Source organism: Caloenas nicobarica, chromosome 15 (assembly GCF_036013445.1).
Source record: "Caloenas nicobarica isolate bCalNic1 chromosome 15, bCalNic1.hap1, whole genome shotgun sequence".
In the NCBI taxonomy this organism is placed as follows: domain Eukaryota; kingdom Metazoa; phylum Chordata; class Aves; order Columbiformes; family Columbidae; genus Caloenas; species Caloenas nicobarica.
In genome coordinates, this window is record NC_088259.1 from 9,339,561 (window position 1) to 9,356,329 (window position 16,769).

The 16,769-nt window shown below is 50.5% G+C and overlaps 1 protein-coding gene across 1 annotated transcript; it reads right to left on the reverse strand.

The window, feature by feature from the left end:
* Positions 1-7,059: 7,059 nt before the first annotated feature.
* Positions 7,060-16,237, reverse strand: STMN3 (stathmin 3). The gene is made up of 5 exons (XM_065645339.1): positions 16,219-16,237; positions 9,321-9,416; positions 8,717-8,892; positions 7,756-7,947; positions 7,060-7,119 (listed from the first exon to the last, which is right to left on the reverse strand). Exons 1-5 carry the CDS (start codon positions 16,235-16,237, stop codon positions 7,060-7,062), a joined length of 543 nt encoding a protein of 180 aa, XP_065501411.1.
* Positions 16,238-16,769: the final 532 nt, after the last annotated feature.

Consider the following 16,769-nt stretch of genomic DNA (forward strand, 5'->3'; position numbering starts at 1 on the left):
GTTCTGTCAGCTTTTCACAGCCACGTGGCGAGTGGCTTTTCCTGCCTTGCCTTTGGTGGTGTTGCTGGCCCATTGCGCACGGATTTGGCCTAGTGAGCTGTATTTTTACATAAATTTCTAATGAACCTGTCTGATAGATTTGTAGTGGTTTATTTAATACTTATTTTTCCCAAGGCTCTTTTCTTTTTCCACCCTCCCTATCCAGACCAACCCTGCCCAATAACCAGCAGCCAGCTCATGGTCCTTCTCACTTTCCAGTTCAGCCAAGCTAATACTCACTGGAGTGATATTTCACAAAGCATTCTATTTCTTTTCCTTCTCCAAGGTGACCAGAAATGTTAATTCACCCGCTAGAAATGGTGATGCCCTTTTCCGTGGCTGCATTTCCACCATTGCTGCAGCCAGCGGGTCCCCGGGGTCTTGCCCTGGCACCGGTGGTCTTGGGACTCTGCTGGGGCTGGACAGGGCAGATAAATGTCCCTTTGCCACCGTCACCAGTGCCCAGCAAGCTGGTAAAAAGGCAGCAAACCCACCGCGACTGCCCTGCCTGTGGACTCTTGGAAAGCAAAATCCTGCAAAATCCTGGGTTTGCTGCCAGACTCCAGGCAACGGGAACATCCCTGAGCTGCTCCCAGCACTCACAGCCAGAGGAATTCACCTCCCAGCACCTTATCTGCTCAGTCTGTCCCTTTATCAGTGCACAGACTCGCAGCCTTAGTGCTCCTGAGGCTGCAGAGGAAGAACATCCTGTTATTTTTCAAACCTTTACCAAATTACTCTGCAAAATCTTTTTTTTTTTTCCTGCCTGCCCAGTTGTGCTTTTGCATTTACCTCCCCAGAGCTGCTGTTCTCCTCCCATCCCCTCGCTCACACACGGCTTGAGCACTTTGTGGGGATTCTTCCAAGAGTTAATTATGACATTTTGCTTTCTTGGCCTGGTTTTGATCTTGGGAGCAGCATTTTGCTGGGTGCAACAATCTGGTCCAAAGCCCTGGGATGGTGTTTTTCTGCCCTCTCGGTGCTGGAGGGCGGTGGGAGCGACACCAGCTGCTCCTCTTTCCCCAGCAGATCCCATTCCGCTGGTTTTCCCCTTCAGATCACAGGAGAGTGAAGGATCTGACTTGAATTAACTAGAGGGTGACCATGCTTGGTCTCTAACGTATCTTGAATTTTGTGGCACCGAGTGCCTGTCTTCCCAAGACAAATGCTTAATTTACTACATCCAGGGTTTTTTTAGGAGCCTGGATTGGTGGTTTATAGCAAACCTTGGAAGCAAAGTCAGCAAGGCTGCATTTGCCATCAGATCCTTATCTCTGAAATTGGGGAGGTCATGCTGCAAAACCAGAGCTCCTGTTTGTGGGGGCGGCACATCCTGTGCACACATGGGATGAGCATCAGGATGATGCAGCAACACCCCAGCCCCGTCCCCTCCATCCCGCACACCAGCTGCCCCCAAAATTCCCATTTCCCAGCCCTGGGTTCAGCCCCGAGTGGGGGGCCCCTTCCCCCGGGGTGTCCCCCTGGGTTACAAACCTCCCTGCTCTCATGTGCAATTTTGGGGGCATTTTTCTGTACACGGGTTGTGCTGTGAAGCTCTGGCCGTGCCCTGTCTCCCGCGTTGGGGTCCCCTCCCTCCCATGTCCAGCCCAGGGGAGGCTGGATCGTTTGTCAGGAAAAGCTTGTTAAGCAAACACTGGTTTTTTTTAAAAAAAAGAAGCTCACATGTTTTTTCAGAACTGAATTTATTATAATTGTCTTATATCTTTTTCGATCTCCCTCTGTGAAGACTTTTTGTACCCGCACCTTTCCTGCCACAAGGAACCTCAGCAATACCCTCATTCAAGCATTTTATTTTTTTTTTCCTCTGAGAATGGTGATAAACTGTAGATCTCTGCATCTTTTATGCTGGATTCAAAGTACTCATTTAGCATACAGATGCTTAAAGTCTGCGTTGTTAAATCGTTAGGTCAAATTTCCATTTAATGCATTTTAGTATTATTCTCACAATACGAAGAGAACTAAAACAATCATTGATGGAGACAGATGGACACGTGTGGTTTCATACCAAGTTTATTTCTTTTTTTTTCTTTTTTTTTTTCATAATCACTTCTTTTGCACAACAATAACCTCGAGTTGACAATGAAACGCACGCGGGAGACCGAAGGGCAGCGGCCGGGGCTCTGGTATTGATGGAAGGTCCCTCCCAATCCGTGGTAGCAGCGATTCGGCTGCGGGCAGGGGGTGAATCCTGCGGGTGCTAAGCCCCAGGTTACGACATCTCCCGAACCTCCATTTGTTCCCCCCAGGGTGGGCGAGGGTCCCACGACTCAGGACTTTGGTACTTTCCATTTTCAGAGTGTTTTAGAGATGGGGGTGCATTGGTCCCCTTGGGGTGGGGAGCGTCAGTGTCCCCTTGTCACAAGGAGGAGGAAACTGAGGCATGGGGGATGCCAGGGTGGGGATGCCCAGCTGTCCCCCACTCTCAAGTCCCATTGCACCCATGGCGGGGGGGACAGCTGCATCCTGCACCCTGCGGACCGCGGAGCACCCGAACGCAGGCGCTGGCCCCTCTTCTGCTTTGCTTAAAGACACTGACTACAAAGGTGGAGTTTATTGGTCTCACTGTCCTCTCATCCCTGGCACAGATGGGAGAAACCTCTAGAACCATAACAGCCGTTCCCTGGCTCATCCCGAGCGGTGTGAGGGTGTCTGTGCATTTAGCGCTTCCACGGATGCGCTTGTGTGCGCAGCCACCGCGAGGGAGGGAACAACGCAGCGGGACGGAATCAGACAAACCCCACGAGACTGGCTTTGCAGAGCCAGGCCCAGACTCACACCGGCCTGAGCAAAAGCAAGCAGGCTGAAGTTTGCATTTTTTAGAAGGAACAGCAATACTGATCTATCCCAAAGGTAGGACACATGCAATGGTGAGCTGCCACCATCCCGAGGGGATCACTGTAAAGGTAACCCAACGTTTGGGCTAGAGCAAGGTTTTTTAATGACTCAAAAATAATAAGACAAGAAATAGGCTGAGTCCAGAAGCAGCCTGAGGGGCCAACATCCCCAAAGGCACCAGTTTCCAGGTGGAGCTGAGCACTTTGCTGTAAGGGGTAAGGTGAGTGCAGAGCTTTAATTTGGGACCTAAGGCCGGTTGTCCTGGCTCTCAAGCAGCTTTGCTCACTGCTGCCAGCTGGGAACTCATTTGGCTTTAGCTTCTCGTTCAGATCAGAGGCCCTTCTGCAGGAGAACTCTTTGAAAGGTGTATGCATGCACAAAATAGGTTACCACCATCTCGTCTTCCCTCCCTCACACGACTGCAGACGCTCGTGGTCCAGGCAGGGATGCTGCCGGCTGCCCTGCGGATGCTCTCCCTGCCAGGCACTGAGTCTTGTGCTCATCTGCTGCTGCAAAAACAGGGCTGCAAATGGTCATTACAAATCTTACATCTACAGGAATCCATGGAGAACCTCAAGCTCTGCCACAGGCAAGGTGGCCCTGGGAACAGGGTCCAGGAATGAGGGAGGCTGGGAGGGTAAGGACGTTAATGAGGATACTTAATTAGTCTCGATTGAGGCATTAAGTATGCTGCTGCACACAACCCCTAGCAACCCCAGGACATGGAAAGGCATGAAATAACCGTGATCCCAGGCCGTGCCGTGGGTTTTGGGGTGAGTAGGGGGACACCCCTCATCTAGCCAAAACCGCGGGAGCCGGGACAAGCAGCGAAAGTAATTGCAGCGTCCAGTGGCACTGGACGAACGCCAAGCTCCTGAACGTCCCTGCTGCATTCGCCTGCACTGGGCAAACCTCGCGCTGCTGCACCCAAAGCACCTGGCTGCAGGGGCGAGGCCGTTCCCTCAGCACAACGCACCTCGGCCACGGGTACCAGGCACTACTGGTGCAAAACCCTCCCTGCACATCCCTGCTGCAGGAGCTGCCCCTGCAGCAACATGTTTTCCAGCCACCTCTGCTGCCCTCACAGCACTGACCCAACGGGCAGAATAATGAGTTTCCTGGTGCTCACACCTGTGTGAGCACCGAGCGCTGGGCTGCTCTCCTGTGGGTTGTTTTTTGCCAGGCAAAGCTATTGCAAGAATAAACTCCCACCTGAGATTCAGGCTGGTCTGCGAGGAGGGGGAGCACAATGGACCGAGATGGAGGATCCAGGCAGGAGCCGAGTCCAGAGCCTCGGCAGCTGCTTGGGGAGGACGGCTCTGACCGGCACAACCTGCCACCGACCCTCAGCACACGCCAAACCTCGCAGCTGCTGCGGGGAACAGCCCGGAGCCCTCGCACGAGGAGCTTGGGGTTCACAGCGAATTCTCGGTACCAGAACTGCAGCATCACCCCGGGACACCCCTCAGCCCCACATGAGGAGCAGCGTCCCCCACTCACTGCCCTGCCTGCAGGACTCGGCTGCCTCCAGCTCCTGCTCCCCGATTTTACAGCTGGATTTTGCCCCTCTGGTCCAGCATCCCACCCCGTCTGCACCCTGCCCGCACCCTGCCCACACCCTGCCTACACCTGGCCCAGCCGCTGGCTCCTTCAAGCCCCCAGGAGAGAGCGAAAATGGTAATTTCTCTTGTTTTAAACTCCTGCTCATTAGTACAACATTTCTGATAATAATAATAATCATAATCATCATAATCATAGTACTAAAAACAGTATTTACAACAAGCTCCAGGTCAGAATTACACACCAAGCAAACACTCAGCACCACAGAGAGCAGGACAGGGTTAATATCTCGCAGATACCTTCTCGGATCCCACCAACGTGGGACACAGACATTTGACAGTTTGAACCATTTCTTATGCACAAACATTTCATTTAAATTACTTTTAAATTTTTTTTAAAACTTTTTAAAATTTCTCGCCACTATATGAATGAGGTGATGCTGGCGGTGATGCTGCGCTCTACACAGATGCTTATCTAAGACAGCTGCTACTAAAAACTGATCATTAGCTACTGTTAAGAAATTCAACCCTCAGTTTCCTTTATGCTCTTCACCCTAAATATTTTTTTAATTTTTTTTTTGTCATTGACAGCGCTCTGGGGCTTTCTAACAGTCCTGTCCTCCCCCTGGCCCAGGCAGAGGGGTCTGGGAGTATATGTGGCCTGTCCTTTGGGGAGCAGAGTGTCCCCAACATCAGCCCGTGGCCACCGAGAGATTTCTCCCAAATCCAGCCAGGACTTCTGGGGAGACAAGCAAAGAGCCCCAGGATCTGATCTCCAGCAGCTGCTGCTCTTTGGCTTTCCGGGTGGTTTCTGCAACTGCCTGGTGCTCACTCCAAGCCATCAGCAACCGAATTAAAGCACGGGTTAGGCAGAAAACTGCATCTTCTGACAAGCCTCAGCACTGATTTCTTTGCCAGAGGCAGGAGGCTTGATATTCCTCATGAAAACCCCTTGTCTGCTCCAGTTCTGCCATCACCATGCAGAGCACGGTCCGGGGAGCCCGTCTGCACCCCTGTGCACTTAAATTATATAGATAAATATAAAGAATCCTGCCAAGTCCGGCGCTGGAGTCACCCATCCCACCCCAGAATGGCTCTTTGGAGATACAGCATGCAGAGGACACTAATTAGCACTAATGAAATGTCTCGGTGCCTTGGGTGCCCCTTTGGTTTATTCCGGGGTCCAAGGGGGAGTGGTGCCAAAAACCACCCAGCACCCTGCACCATGTCCCCAAAACACCACACTGGCCCGTTAAAAAAATAACCACCTGGTCATCTCTAAGCACTGGACAGAAGGGAGTTCTTGTTACCTTCTGCTTCTAACAACAGCAGCTTCCACCGCCCCGTCTGCAGGACCATGCTCTGGGGGCAACTCCTCTGCGCCGTGTCCCTGTTTGCAGGAAGGTGCCCATTCCCTGCTTTCCAGATGCAATTTTTCCACTTAGATTTCCAAGGCAGAGGTGATTGGGGCTGTGGATGTAACGGGGGGGTGACAGCCCCTCACAGGTTGTGGTGGCCACTGGGACCTCGACTGCTCCATCAGTCGTGACATTAGAAGCTGAAATGTCCACAGGCTGTGACAGTCACCCATCCAGATCAGACAGTACTGCCACGCTCACGTGTTCCCTGCTCATCCCTACCTCCATCAAGAGACGTGCTTTTTTCTTAAAAATAGGCCTTGGAAAGCTAAGGGTAGCCAAGGAATGAGCATGAGGACATCCCAGGCAGCAGCCGGCATGTCCTCCCTGCCAGGAGCTCCGGGGCTCCTCTGCCAGCTCCAGCCTCCGTCTCTGCCCTGTGACAGCACCCAAGAGTCACATTCATCTTTGGAAAGAGGGAAGGAGGATTATTCTGTCCACTACAAGACTATTTCACAATCATGCATTGTCTCTATGGGATTTGCTTTCTTACTGGGGACACTCTGTGACGTGGCACCCGGCACCGAGCTCTGGGTGGAGACCCTCCCCTACTTTCACAAAATCTATCAAAGAATCATCCGAAAATGAGGAGTTTGGGGCGCTGCCTGGGCTGGCTCCAGGTGCAGCCAAGAGACGGGGGATCTGCACGCCGTGAGCCCTGAGCCACCTGTGTCCCCTCTCTCCTGCCACTGGCAAATGCGGGCTGTTCCCTATTCCACTTCACACAGAAATTTCCACTTCCTTCCCATTATTCTGAAACTGATATTTGGCTCAGAGCAAACACCAAGAGGAGTAAAAGCTCCGGATAAGAAATCCGTATCTCCATGACACTGCTGGTTGAATTTATTAATATCTTAATTATTTTTTTTTACATCAGTTTAAGAATTTTTTTTTTTTAAAAAAGGAAGAAACCCTCCAAAGAAGCTGTTGAACTGACTGATTGATTCTCTGTTTCATGTGAACTAGTTGCTATTCTGCTTAGAGGGCCCTATGAGCTGTGAATCCCCACAAGGACTGACGATTAAGGATGCAGAGATAGAGAAGCGTGTAGCTGGGGGACAAACACCAGGGGACGGGGGGTATGGAGAACCGAACATCGCATCTAGACAAACAAAAGAAAATGTGTTGGTTGGTCGATTGGTTGGTTTGTTAACAGGAATCAGGTGCCAGATATGTAGAAAAGCCCTTTATCCAGAGATCTCCTCCCGCTGTTCCTTGTTCCTGCGAACCTCAGCTGCGTGCAGTTCCTGCAGAGATGGGAGAGATGACACCAAAGGGGAAATCTTTAGGGCCAGCCTAGAGCTGCTGATGTCTCTTGACAGCTACAGGGCAACATCTTCTGCTCTTGGAACCCTTTTTTTCCTTCTCTCCTGCTCACAGGATTGGTACCAGCCAAGAGGGGATGCAAACCTGCAGCAAACGTGTTCATGGCTCCTCTCTGCAAAGCCTTTTGGCCATGCAGCTTCTGCGCACAGAGCGAGCCTGAGCCTGTGCCTTTGAGCTTGAACTTATCTACATCAGGCTGGGAACAGGCTGCCCAGGGCAGTGGTGGAGTCGCCATCCCTGGAGGGGTTGAACAGATGTGGAGATGAGGTTCTCAGGGACATGGGGTAGTGCCAGGACTGGGTTAATGGTTGGACTCGATGAGCTTGAGGGTCTTTTCCAACCAAAAGGATTCTATGGTTTGATTCTATGATTCTATCAGCCAGACAGCATTTTCTGTACTGACCTGGAAGGACATGTCCCAGCCCAGCAACAAAACCCCCATTCCCCTGGTCCCATCGCTCTGGGATGACCCTGCATGGACCAGACCCCAAACCCCCTCTGGGCACCAGCATTCCCGCAGGGACCAGACCCCAAACCCCGCCGGGCACCGCACTCGCCTTCTCGCGGAGCCGCTCCCTCAAGGCGGCCAGATGTGCTTCACGGATCTCCCTGCTCAGCTCCATCTTGTAGTTGAGCTTCTCCTCCGCCAGGCGGCTGAAGTTGTTGTTCTCCTCCAGTGCCTTGTGCAGCACCTCCCGCTCATGTTCCCGCTTCTCCGCCAGCTGCTTCAGCACCTGAGCCTCCTGGGTCTGTGGGACAAGGCGTCGGGAGAGGCTCTTCCAGCCCAGAGAGGCTTTCTGACCTTCTCCTCTGCTCAAAACCCCACTGCCACCCCTCTCCAGCCCATAATGCTCTTCCTTGGAAAATGCTTTGACACCTTTTTGCTGCTGTGGGTCAATATCTGCCAGGTGTGGTGCGGCAGGTGATGCAACACTGTGCCCAGCAGCTCAGTGACACCGAGTTGATGCATCGGGGTGTAGAGGCCCCTCTCCGAGTGTCCCCTCGTTCTCTGAATTACTTCAGCTTGCTCTTCCCTTACAACATTCGTAACATTTATACTTTGCTTTATTCTGTTTTTCCCCTTTTCAATAGCTTTGACCAAAAGACATTTTATGCAGCACTCGCTGTGCAACGCAGCACAGCCAGAGGTTAGAAACCTCCTAGGCTGGATTTAGGTTTGAAGTTCAAGTTGGGTTTGTGACCAACTGCTACATCTCCTGCAGCATTCGCTGGCAAGAACAGTCCCGCAAGCCAGGTCACAGGGATGAGGTCCGAGAGGACCCCATTCCGCATGGTTTTCAGAACAGGAGGACAATGATGATCATCAAATCCAATTCCCTGCCTAAACCAGGCTGCAGAACCTTGCTCCGTGACTCCCGTATCTCACCTGACATGATAAGAACTATAAGAACACCATTTCCAGCCATTTTAGATTGCTCATGCTAAGCCAGTTTTAGGGTTTGGGGCAATGAGTACCCGTCACAGAAAAGTCACGGCTTCTACAAGGCATTTCGTTACCTTCCTCCGCTCCTCTGCAGCCTCCAGCCTCCTCTGCAGCTCCTCCAGGGACAGGTCCTTCTTCTTGGGGGGGGAGGAGAGGATGGGGCTCTCGGGAGATAAATCTGAAGGGGACTTCAGGATCACTTCGAAGCTCTGGCCCGATGCCCTCTTATCCAGCTGCTTCACCTCCATATCTTTTTGGGGACAAAAAAACAAATCAGGAGCTCTGTGGTGACACTCGTTCACCTGAGGGCATCGAGCACTTAATGCAGGAATTAGGGTATTCCCATGTCCTGTCCTGGGTGGTATTGTTCTACCTCCAAAATTTCCCCATTAGCGATTAGCTTGATCCACCCCATTTAAATTCCCAGCACAATTACAGAAAAGCCATACTGCTGTTAATAGAGCATGTGTAACCCCAGTACGAAGCAGACAGCCACTGTGAGCAGCATCTACCTGGGAAAATGTGGGTTACATTAATAAAATAAACTGTGAAAGGAGACTAAACAGAGAGAGCCTGGGCTAGGGCAGGGACTGCTGCTCCGGGATGGGACAAACTCCACGTGTCCTGCCCGAGCATCAGGCAAAGGGTGCTGGCGGTGCTGGCGGGCAGGGGCTGTACCTCCATACTGGTAGATGGTGTTGGGATGCGGCTGGGTGTGGAAACAGGAGCAGATGAGGGAGAGCAGAGACAGCTCCTTCATTTTCTCCTTGTAGGCTGCAAAATAAGAAATAGCAATGAGAAGAGAATCTGGTGGCGGTGGCAGCTCATTTTCACGGAGAGAAGCAGCAAGTAGACACGAGGAAACCTGCTGGCAGGTACCAGGGCACAGGCTTTGGCTCTGCCTCTGGATGTCCTACATGTCCTCATGTCTGGCCTTGGTTTGTCCCCTTGTCACCAAGCTCCTGTTTCACCGTCCAGCAGAGGCAGATCTGCAGCCCGGCTGCCAACGCCACCTTCAGAGCAAGACCCTCCGCTGGGCCAGGAAAGGGAAATCCCCAAAACTTTGTGATATGAAAAAGCATTTGAAACAGAAAAATTTTGAAAAAACAAAACCAAAACAAACCACCACACTGTGTACCACACGCCCTCAGGAACAGGTTTCAGATCCCCTCTGCCTTCCCACGGCTACTATGGTGGGAAAACAGTGGTTCCATATGCCTGCACCTATTTCTCCCCCTTGGCACAAAACTTCACCCTAATTAACACCCTCCTTTTGCTAACCAACACTCTCTGCAGCTCAGATCTTTTTTAGTTTGCTCCACATTCTTATTTTAATACTTTGCCCAGTCCTGCTGTTAAATGCAAACTAAATAGGAGCAGTTTGCATCAGCAGTGCCAGCCACAGAGCAGGACAGCTGTGATTTTGCTCTTAATGAACAAAGTCTTTGGAAGCCTTTGGCAGCGCTATATTGTGCTCCAAGCCATGGCAGGCAGCAGAAAGCTCACGTATCTCATAATGTGCTGCCCGGAGCCCAGAGGAGGGTCCCCTGGACTAAATGAGAGACATAATCATTGAGCAGAAACAAACCGCACACTGAGGCCGCTGCTCTACTATTACATCTGGTCCTGGGTGAAACAAGGCATTAAGCAGATGTGCCACAGCCCTGTCCCACTCCTTTAACTGTCTCCCAGCACTTGTTACAGCGCATGGTGCTTTGTATTTCATTACTTCAACTTCAGTGGGTTTCCCCAGAATGGTTTCACGATGACTGTACGATGCCTCTCCGGAAGGATGTCACAGCTGCCTCCATTCCATTGGGATTTGCCCTGCAGAGCAAACTGACCATCCCTCTCCATCAATTAAAATGAAAAGCAGCGAGAGGACAAAGGGCCATTGCTTCACTGAGCTGCGGCAGCTTTAACGGGCTGGGGAGGTGCCGTGTGGCCTTTTCCTGGGGCCCTGTAGAACCCTTCCAACTGAGACATTCTTCTATTCTATTCTATTCTATTCTATTCTATTCTATTCTATTCTATTCTATTCTGTTCTGTTCTGTTCTGTTCTGTTCCGTTCCGTTCCATTCCATTCCATTCCATTCCATTCCATATTAGAGTTGGGGTAAACATTACAAAAACCTAAGTTTTGTAAAATAAGAAAAGAATAACCTGTAGAAGGTATCTCAGAGTCCTGTCCTTGCATTTTAGTGGTTTCATGAGAGCTCAGGGAGTTATTAAGCTACAAGGTGCAGTCAGTCCCCCAGCATTTCTGAATATTTACACCCAGCCATCGGCACAGTATGATCCTGCTCTGTTTATATTCCACCGCCCACCCCATGCAACAATTAATCTTTATGAACATTTTTCATCTAGCTTTTCCAGGCACCGGGTTCCGGGTCCCCCAGGTGCTTTGTCTCCAGTGTCCCCTTTCCTCTGCTCCCTCTAGTGCTGTACAGCACATACTGCATTTCCATCTCCCTCTGCTTCACATGAGCACCATATACAGCATTCATCCATGGAAAGTGTTTGTCTCCAAGCAAAGCCCCAGAGACACCATCCAGCTGCTCCCTGAGTGGCCACAGTGCTGGGGATGGAGGAACAGCTGGAAACGGGTGCACGAGCAGCAGGAACCATCTCCCTGCTCACCGTGTGCCTGGCCAGAGGCTCTCACCATCTATTCTTCATTAAAACTTTTGTTCTTTGCTTCCTAACCAGGTAAAATTAAACCGTAGACTGTTTGAGCAACCTGGCATTTTGTTTGGTGTTTAAAGACATCCAGCAAAACCGAGTGAGGCCATTTAGGCACAACACCAACACAGAGTCATCTGGAATAAACCAGATGCACAGCAAGAGCAATTGACGTGAATTCAGCTAATTTAAATGGATGAGACTGGATGTGCTATGTCTGATAGCAAGGTCAAAGGAAGGTTATTGCAAGAAAATAATTTGGTTTGCAAAGATAACTTGGGAGAATAAAAATTGCTTCCATAAAGAATGTCATATCATGAAAAAATTACAACAGTCCAATTATAGATGCAGCCAAAGCACAAACAGAAGGTAGAGAAGCTAAAGAGCCAGGGAACTGAGTCCTTCAGCACAAAGACAGCAATGCCATGCACACAGCAAAAGCAACCGCAGTCCTTGATGAGCCTTGAGAGTACAACAGGCTGGGACATTCTCACCTGCCATGGATCCTACCGTACAAATAACGCCCGGACCTTCACCTCATCTAATGCGCTTCCATCTTCTTGCTCCCCAGCTTCCAAAACCAGCTTGGCAAGAGAGCTCACACAACCAGAAAACACTAGTGTTTTTTTTTTTTTTCAGATCAGCAGCTGTACCCCCACTGATGCCATCCACCATCTCAGCTGCTCATCAGGAGATCTGAGGCCCAGAACTGACCACAGGCTCCTGTGGAACCATCCGTGGGCACAGGCAGATACGAGGGTTCCTCTGCCTTCGGTCAGACGTCTGCTAAACCATCACCCAGGACCAGTTCCCATGACCCAGGACTGGTCCCCATCACTCAGGACCGGTTCCCATCACCCAGGACCGGTCCCTATCACCCAGCTCCTTCCCTCCCGGGTTCCATGTGCATCTCACATATGCCACATCCCCCCATGTTCTGCACAGCCAATGCATTAACAAATCACTCAAGCTGTAGCACTGGAACGTGTGGGCTGCTTCTGGGAAAATAACCAGGGAAATCTCCTCTTCTACGGGCTCAGCGAGGGAGAAGGGTCCAAGCTGCGCAGCAGAGACCCAGCAGCCTGGGCTAGGTGGGGATTGATGGTTGGGAAGGAGAGGAGCATGGTTGGGTTTGCTTGAGAAAGCAGAGGAAGGAGCGAAAGGGAGGCAAGTGTCCCAGAGAGGCTCTGAATTTGGGGCAAACATGCATTCAGGTGAGACAAAGAGCGGATCAGGCAGCAGTTCATGGGACAGTCAAAGACCAGAGTCCAACGCCACCATGTATCAGGTACCAACACACTGTGTGACCACAGTCACTCAGTTTTCAGACCTTGGTTTCCTTTGCATTAACTGAAGATTATTGTACCTGCCCATTACACGGTGGTGTTATTTGTATAAACACGTTCAGAGAACACAAGATTCTCTAGTACAGCACTGAAGATGTAGAAGTAGCTTGAAGGAATAAAAGTATTGTTTGGAAATATGCTGAGTATATTCATCAGCTGGGATGTCCCCAAGTGCTACAGCACATGCAATTGGGCTTTGGTTGCTCTCCAGCTCTTCTGTATTTCTAAATCATATCCAAAGATTTGACCATCAGCTTAACTCCCCTCTGCATAGGAGACTTTTTTTTCCAAATGTTAAGCTTAGACCTGGAAGAATAAAGCCCATGTCAGTAGGGCAACTGGGAGGGATTAGCCAGGCATGTTGTCTCCAGTTACTGTAGGGGTACAGAAGTTTTGGTGTTGTCATCAAGAATCATCAGCCCTGTTCACCCAAGAAAGCCTGAAGCTGGAATCCATCCTGCTGCCCAAACTGCAGCCACAAAGGTCTAATCTGCAGCCTTCCAGCTGCCACATCACACCCCTACATCTCAGCTTTTCCTCTGCAGAAGCAGAATGTGTTTGTCTGATAAGACAATCCCTTCACCAGGTCTGAACCTACACTGACAGACTCCAAGAAAGGGCTTTTGGAGATATCTGGAGGATCCTCACAGACTCTACGTGGTACCATCAAAGAGGATAGGATTTATATTTTAGAAAGAACTAGTATTTTCCAAGGAGTTAGACCCCTCATTTGGATACAGTGTTAAGAAGTATATTGAAAATGCCTACAATAGATTCTGTTGTCCTGTAAAACTGAAGTCCCAATAAAAGTACCATAAATTTCTAAGACCATATACACGCCATCAACACCTGAGGAGAAAGAGTGATTTCTTGAGAACAGAGGGATGGAGAGGTTGACAGAAAGGACTGTGACCCTCTCCAGCATGGGCAGTACAAGTGTCAGGACTGGGCAACAGCATGTGGTGTCCACCAACACGGAGAAGGGCTTGAGGGGAAAGCCCAGACCTACACAGATGGCTCTCACAGGTCAGCGCAGGAGGAGAAAACCTCAAGATCCACCAAGGCACATTGACCATGGCCAGTCATGAGGCCAGGCACGACAAACCGCTGTTTCCTCTTGGCTCCACCTTCTCAGACGCGCAAACATTGGAGAAAAATTATGATAATGACAGGCAGGAAGTGGTCACCTTCCTGCATAATTTCATAATCTTGTGTCTTTTTATTCACCCCAGATGCCTACAAACGGTGGGGAGCAGCTCTGCAGGGTCTGGCTGGGCTCCTCTGGAGCTGCACAGGAGCACAACGCCCAGTGCTGATGCTGCAGAGGAGGCTGGAGGTTCCATCCCTGCCCGGTCTGCCCAGCAGCGTGGCCACCACCGGCCACCACCGGCCACCACCGCAGCCCAGCCTGCACTGAGCATGTGCTGCTGATTCCGCTGCTCCAGCCCCAGAACCAGCCGCCTCGGCCAGGAGACAACACCTGGGGCGGCAGGGACAACAGAGGTGGCTGCTGGGCTAGGAGAAGCCAACCCCGTTTCTTTGCATCCCAGGGATTTGCTTGTTTAAACAAACACAAGGAAATCATCCCAAGGGGGATGAGCCCCCGGGCATCAGCTGCAGACAACTGCAGCTGCTCTCCCTTCAGCACAGATTTGCTTTTGCTGCAGATAAAGAAGAAAATAATGAAGAAAGCAAACAAGATTCTTTTCCTTCATTAAGGATTTGCTTGCCTTTTTCTCCTGCCTTTCCAAGCTGCTCTCGGTCCCTGCTATAGGTGCTATAGGTGACAGGGGGCTGCAAAGGCAGCAGGGCGAGGCTCAGCCCCGCTCCCTCCCTCTGCAAACGTTTCCCTATTCTCTTCCCTCCTGCACAGCACTGGTTTCCATGACTTTCTGCTGCTTGCAATTCCTTCTCTACTTGATCTGACCCACAAGGAAGCGAGGTTTCTCTGAAGCACATGATCCCTCATGATCCTAAGTCTCCTTTGGCAGTAAAACTGCATCTTTGGGAAGATGAAATGTGCCGTCGGCGTGTGATGGGTTGGGAGGGTGGGAATGCAGAGACTGGAAAACAAACGTTATGCCTGTGCAGGTTTTATCCGCCACCTCGTCCATCTCAAGTTTGATGCAACCTTGGCTTAGATGGAGCTGTCCCTTCCCCCTCAAACCTGCAAACAAGGTCCAGTCCTGTTCGGAGGAGAGGACGGCAGATGGGTGGGACCCCCTGAGTGGGTACTGGCGCACACATTTATTGAGACAGGGACACTCGCAGAAATATATACAATACCTGGAGATTTTCTGTCATAGAGATGCATTTTTACAATGCTGCTTTACCGTCTTTAATTGCATGCAAAGCCCACTCAGCATCAGCTGCACCCTTAACCACCCCCACAACCTCCATCTCTCTGTCCTCCTCTCCCCTCCATCTACCAGTGTTTTAAAAGGAGAAAGGAATAGAAAATGCACAGCAGTAGACATAGGCAAAGGCCGAGGAAGAAGGAAGAAGTGTCACCCTGTCCCCTGGCTGGTTCCTTGCTGGGGGGGCACAAAGCACTGCCCGTTTTTCCTGTTCGGCTGCGGCTCCTGCTCAGCCCTACACCCTGGGATTCAGCTTCCCCCACCCAAGCCCTTCTTTATGTAGAATTCAGAGCCATCTCAACACAAAACTTTTTTTTTTTTTTTTTTTTTTTTAAGAAAAAGACCCTCTAAACCCACCCACTGTTCATTGTACCATTTCAGGCTTTTCTTCTCCTTCACCCACATTCCCAGTTTCAGCTATCTGCATCCCCCCTCCCCAATTAAAAGGGGCAAGATGCATCTTTAGGAAAACCGAAGCAGCTCTGTGGTCCTGCAGCCGAGCCACTGCGATCCCCGGTCCTGCTGCAGGAGGGAGGAAGGGCTTCCCTTACAGCACTGGATTTCACCCAACGCCATCAGAGGACCGCTCCCCTGGAGCATCTCCTAATGAAGAGACGTGAGCTGTGGAAGAAATCTCGGGATGAGGAGCCCTGAGAATACGCAGAAACCCACCCAGGTTATTCTGCTTGTGTTTGGGGGGATTTTCTAGGGCGTTACTGTCAGTTTCGTCTGTGTCTTTCTTTCCATCGCCCATTTAAGCAATACATGATCTTTACAAAACAAAAAGTAATTGCTGGTTTCTCTGCATCCAGCTACACGGCATGCACATTTTTCTTAGGGAATAAAAAAAAATGCTGTATCACGTTACAGAAATCATAATTAATTGGCACGCAGCAGCATCTTCTTATGGCACAATGTGGCGGCAGCAACATTTTAAATTGGCAAGTTTATCACATGTGTATTCATATTAAAATAAAAAGCCCACCTGCTATCTTGCATCAGAGGGGTGTGTGTGTGTATGGGGGAGGACAGGGAACAATGCTGCCGTACCAGCTGCCTCCTCATCGGAGAACTCTCCCGAAATGCAGGAAAAAAAAGAAACTCAGAATAACGATAAAAAGAATAAAACCTCATGGTTCTGTAAGAGGATTGATGACAAGCCCCCCCGAAAAAAAGAGCTGTGTGTCCTACCTGAGACGGTGCTGGCCATGCTGCTGCTGCGGCGGAGCGAGTGGGTGCTGCAGGAGCTGCGGGTGCTGCAGTGCTGCGGGGAGGGGGCCGGGCTCAGCTGGAGGGGGCTGCAGCCATCCACGGGGAGACGGGCGGGGGGGCAGGAGAAGCAGGGTCACTAGTTCAGAATATGAATTAGCGTATCAGGCCTCCTTCCCGGGGTGGGTTTGACAGCTGAGCCCTCCCAGGCACGGCTGCCATGGGGGGGGCAGGAGACACACCCAGCCAGGCTCCGGCTAAAGATGCTTTTTCCTCCACTTGCTCCCTTTCTTGTCTGGTCTAAATGGGCGAATCTGCTTTTTCCCTTGCTGAAAGCAGAAATAAGCAAATCAATTACTTTATTATTTTATTTTATTTTATTTTATTTTATTTTATTTTATTTTATTTTATTTTATTTTATTTTATTTTATTTTTTAAACCATCCATTCCAAGGCGGTGCCCACCCACAGGGCCAGGTCTGGGGTCTGGCTTAACTAGGCTGAGGTTTAAGAACCAAACCCCAAACCACGCAG

What these genes read in the sequence shown, in the direction of transcription:
- STMN3 (XM_065645339.1), bottom strand. An exon ending in CTGCAGAGGAGCGGAGGAAG is followed by an intron (nt 7,948 to 8,716) that starts GTAACGAAATGC and finishes CTTGTCCCACAG; the next exon opens with ACCCAGGAGGCTCAGGTGCT. An exon ending in GGGAGCGGCTCCGCGAGAAG is followed by an intron (nt 7,120 to 7,755) that starts GCGAGTGCGGTG and finishes CCATCTCTGCAG; the next exon opens with GAACTGCACGCAGCTGAGGT.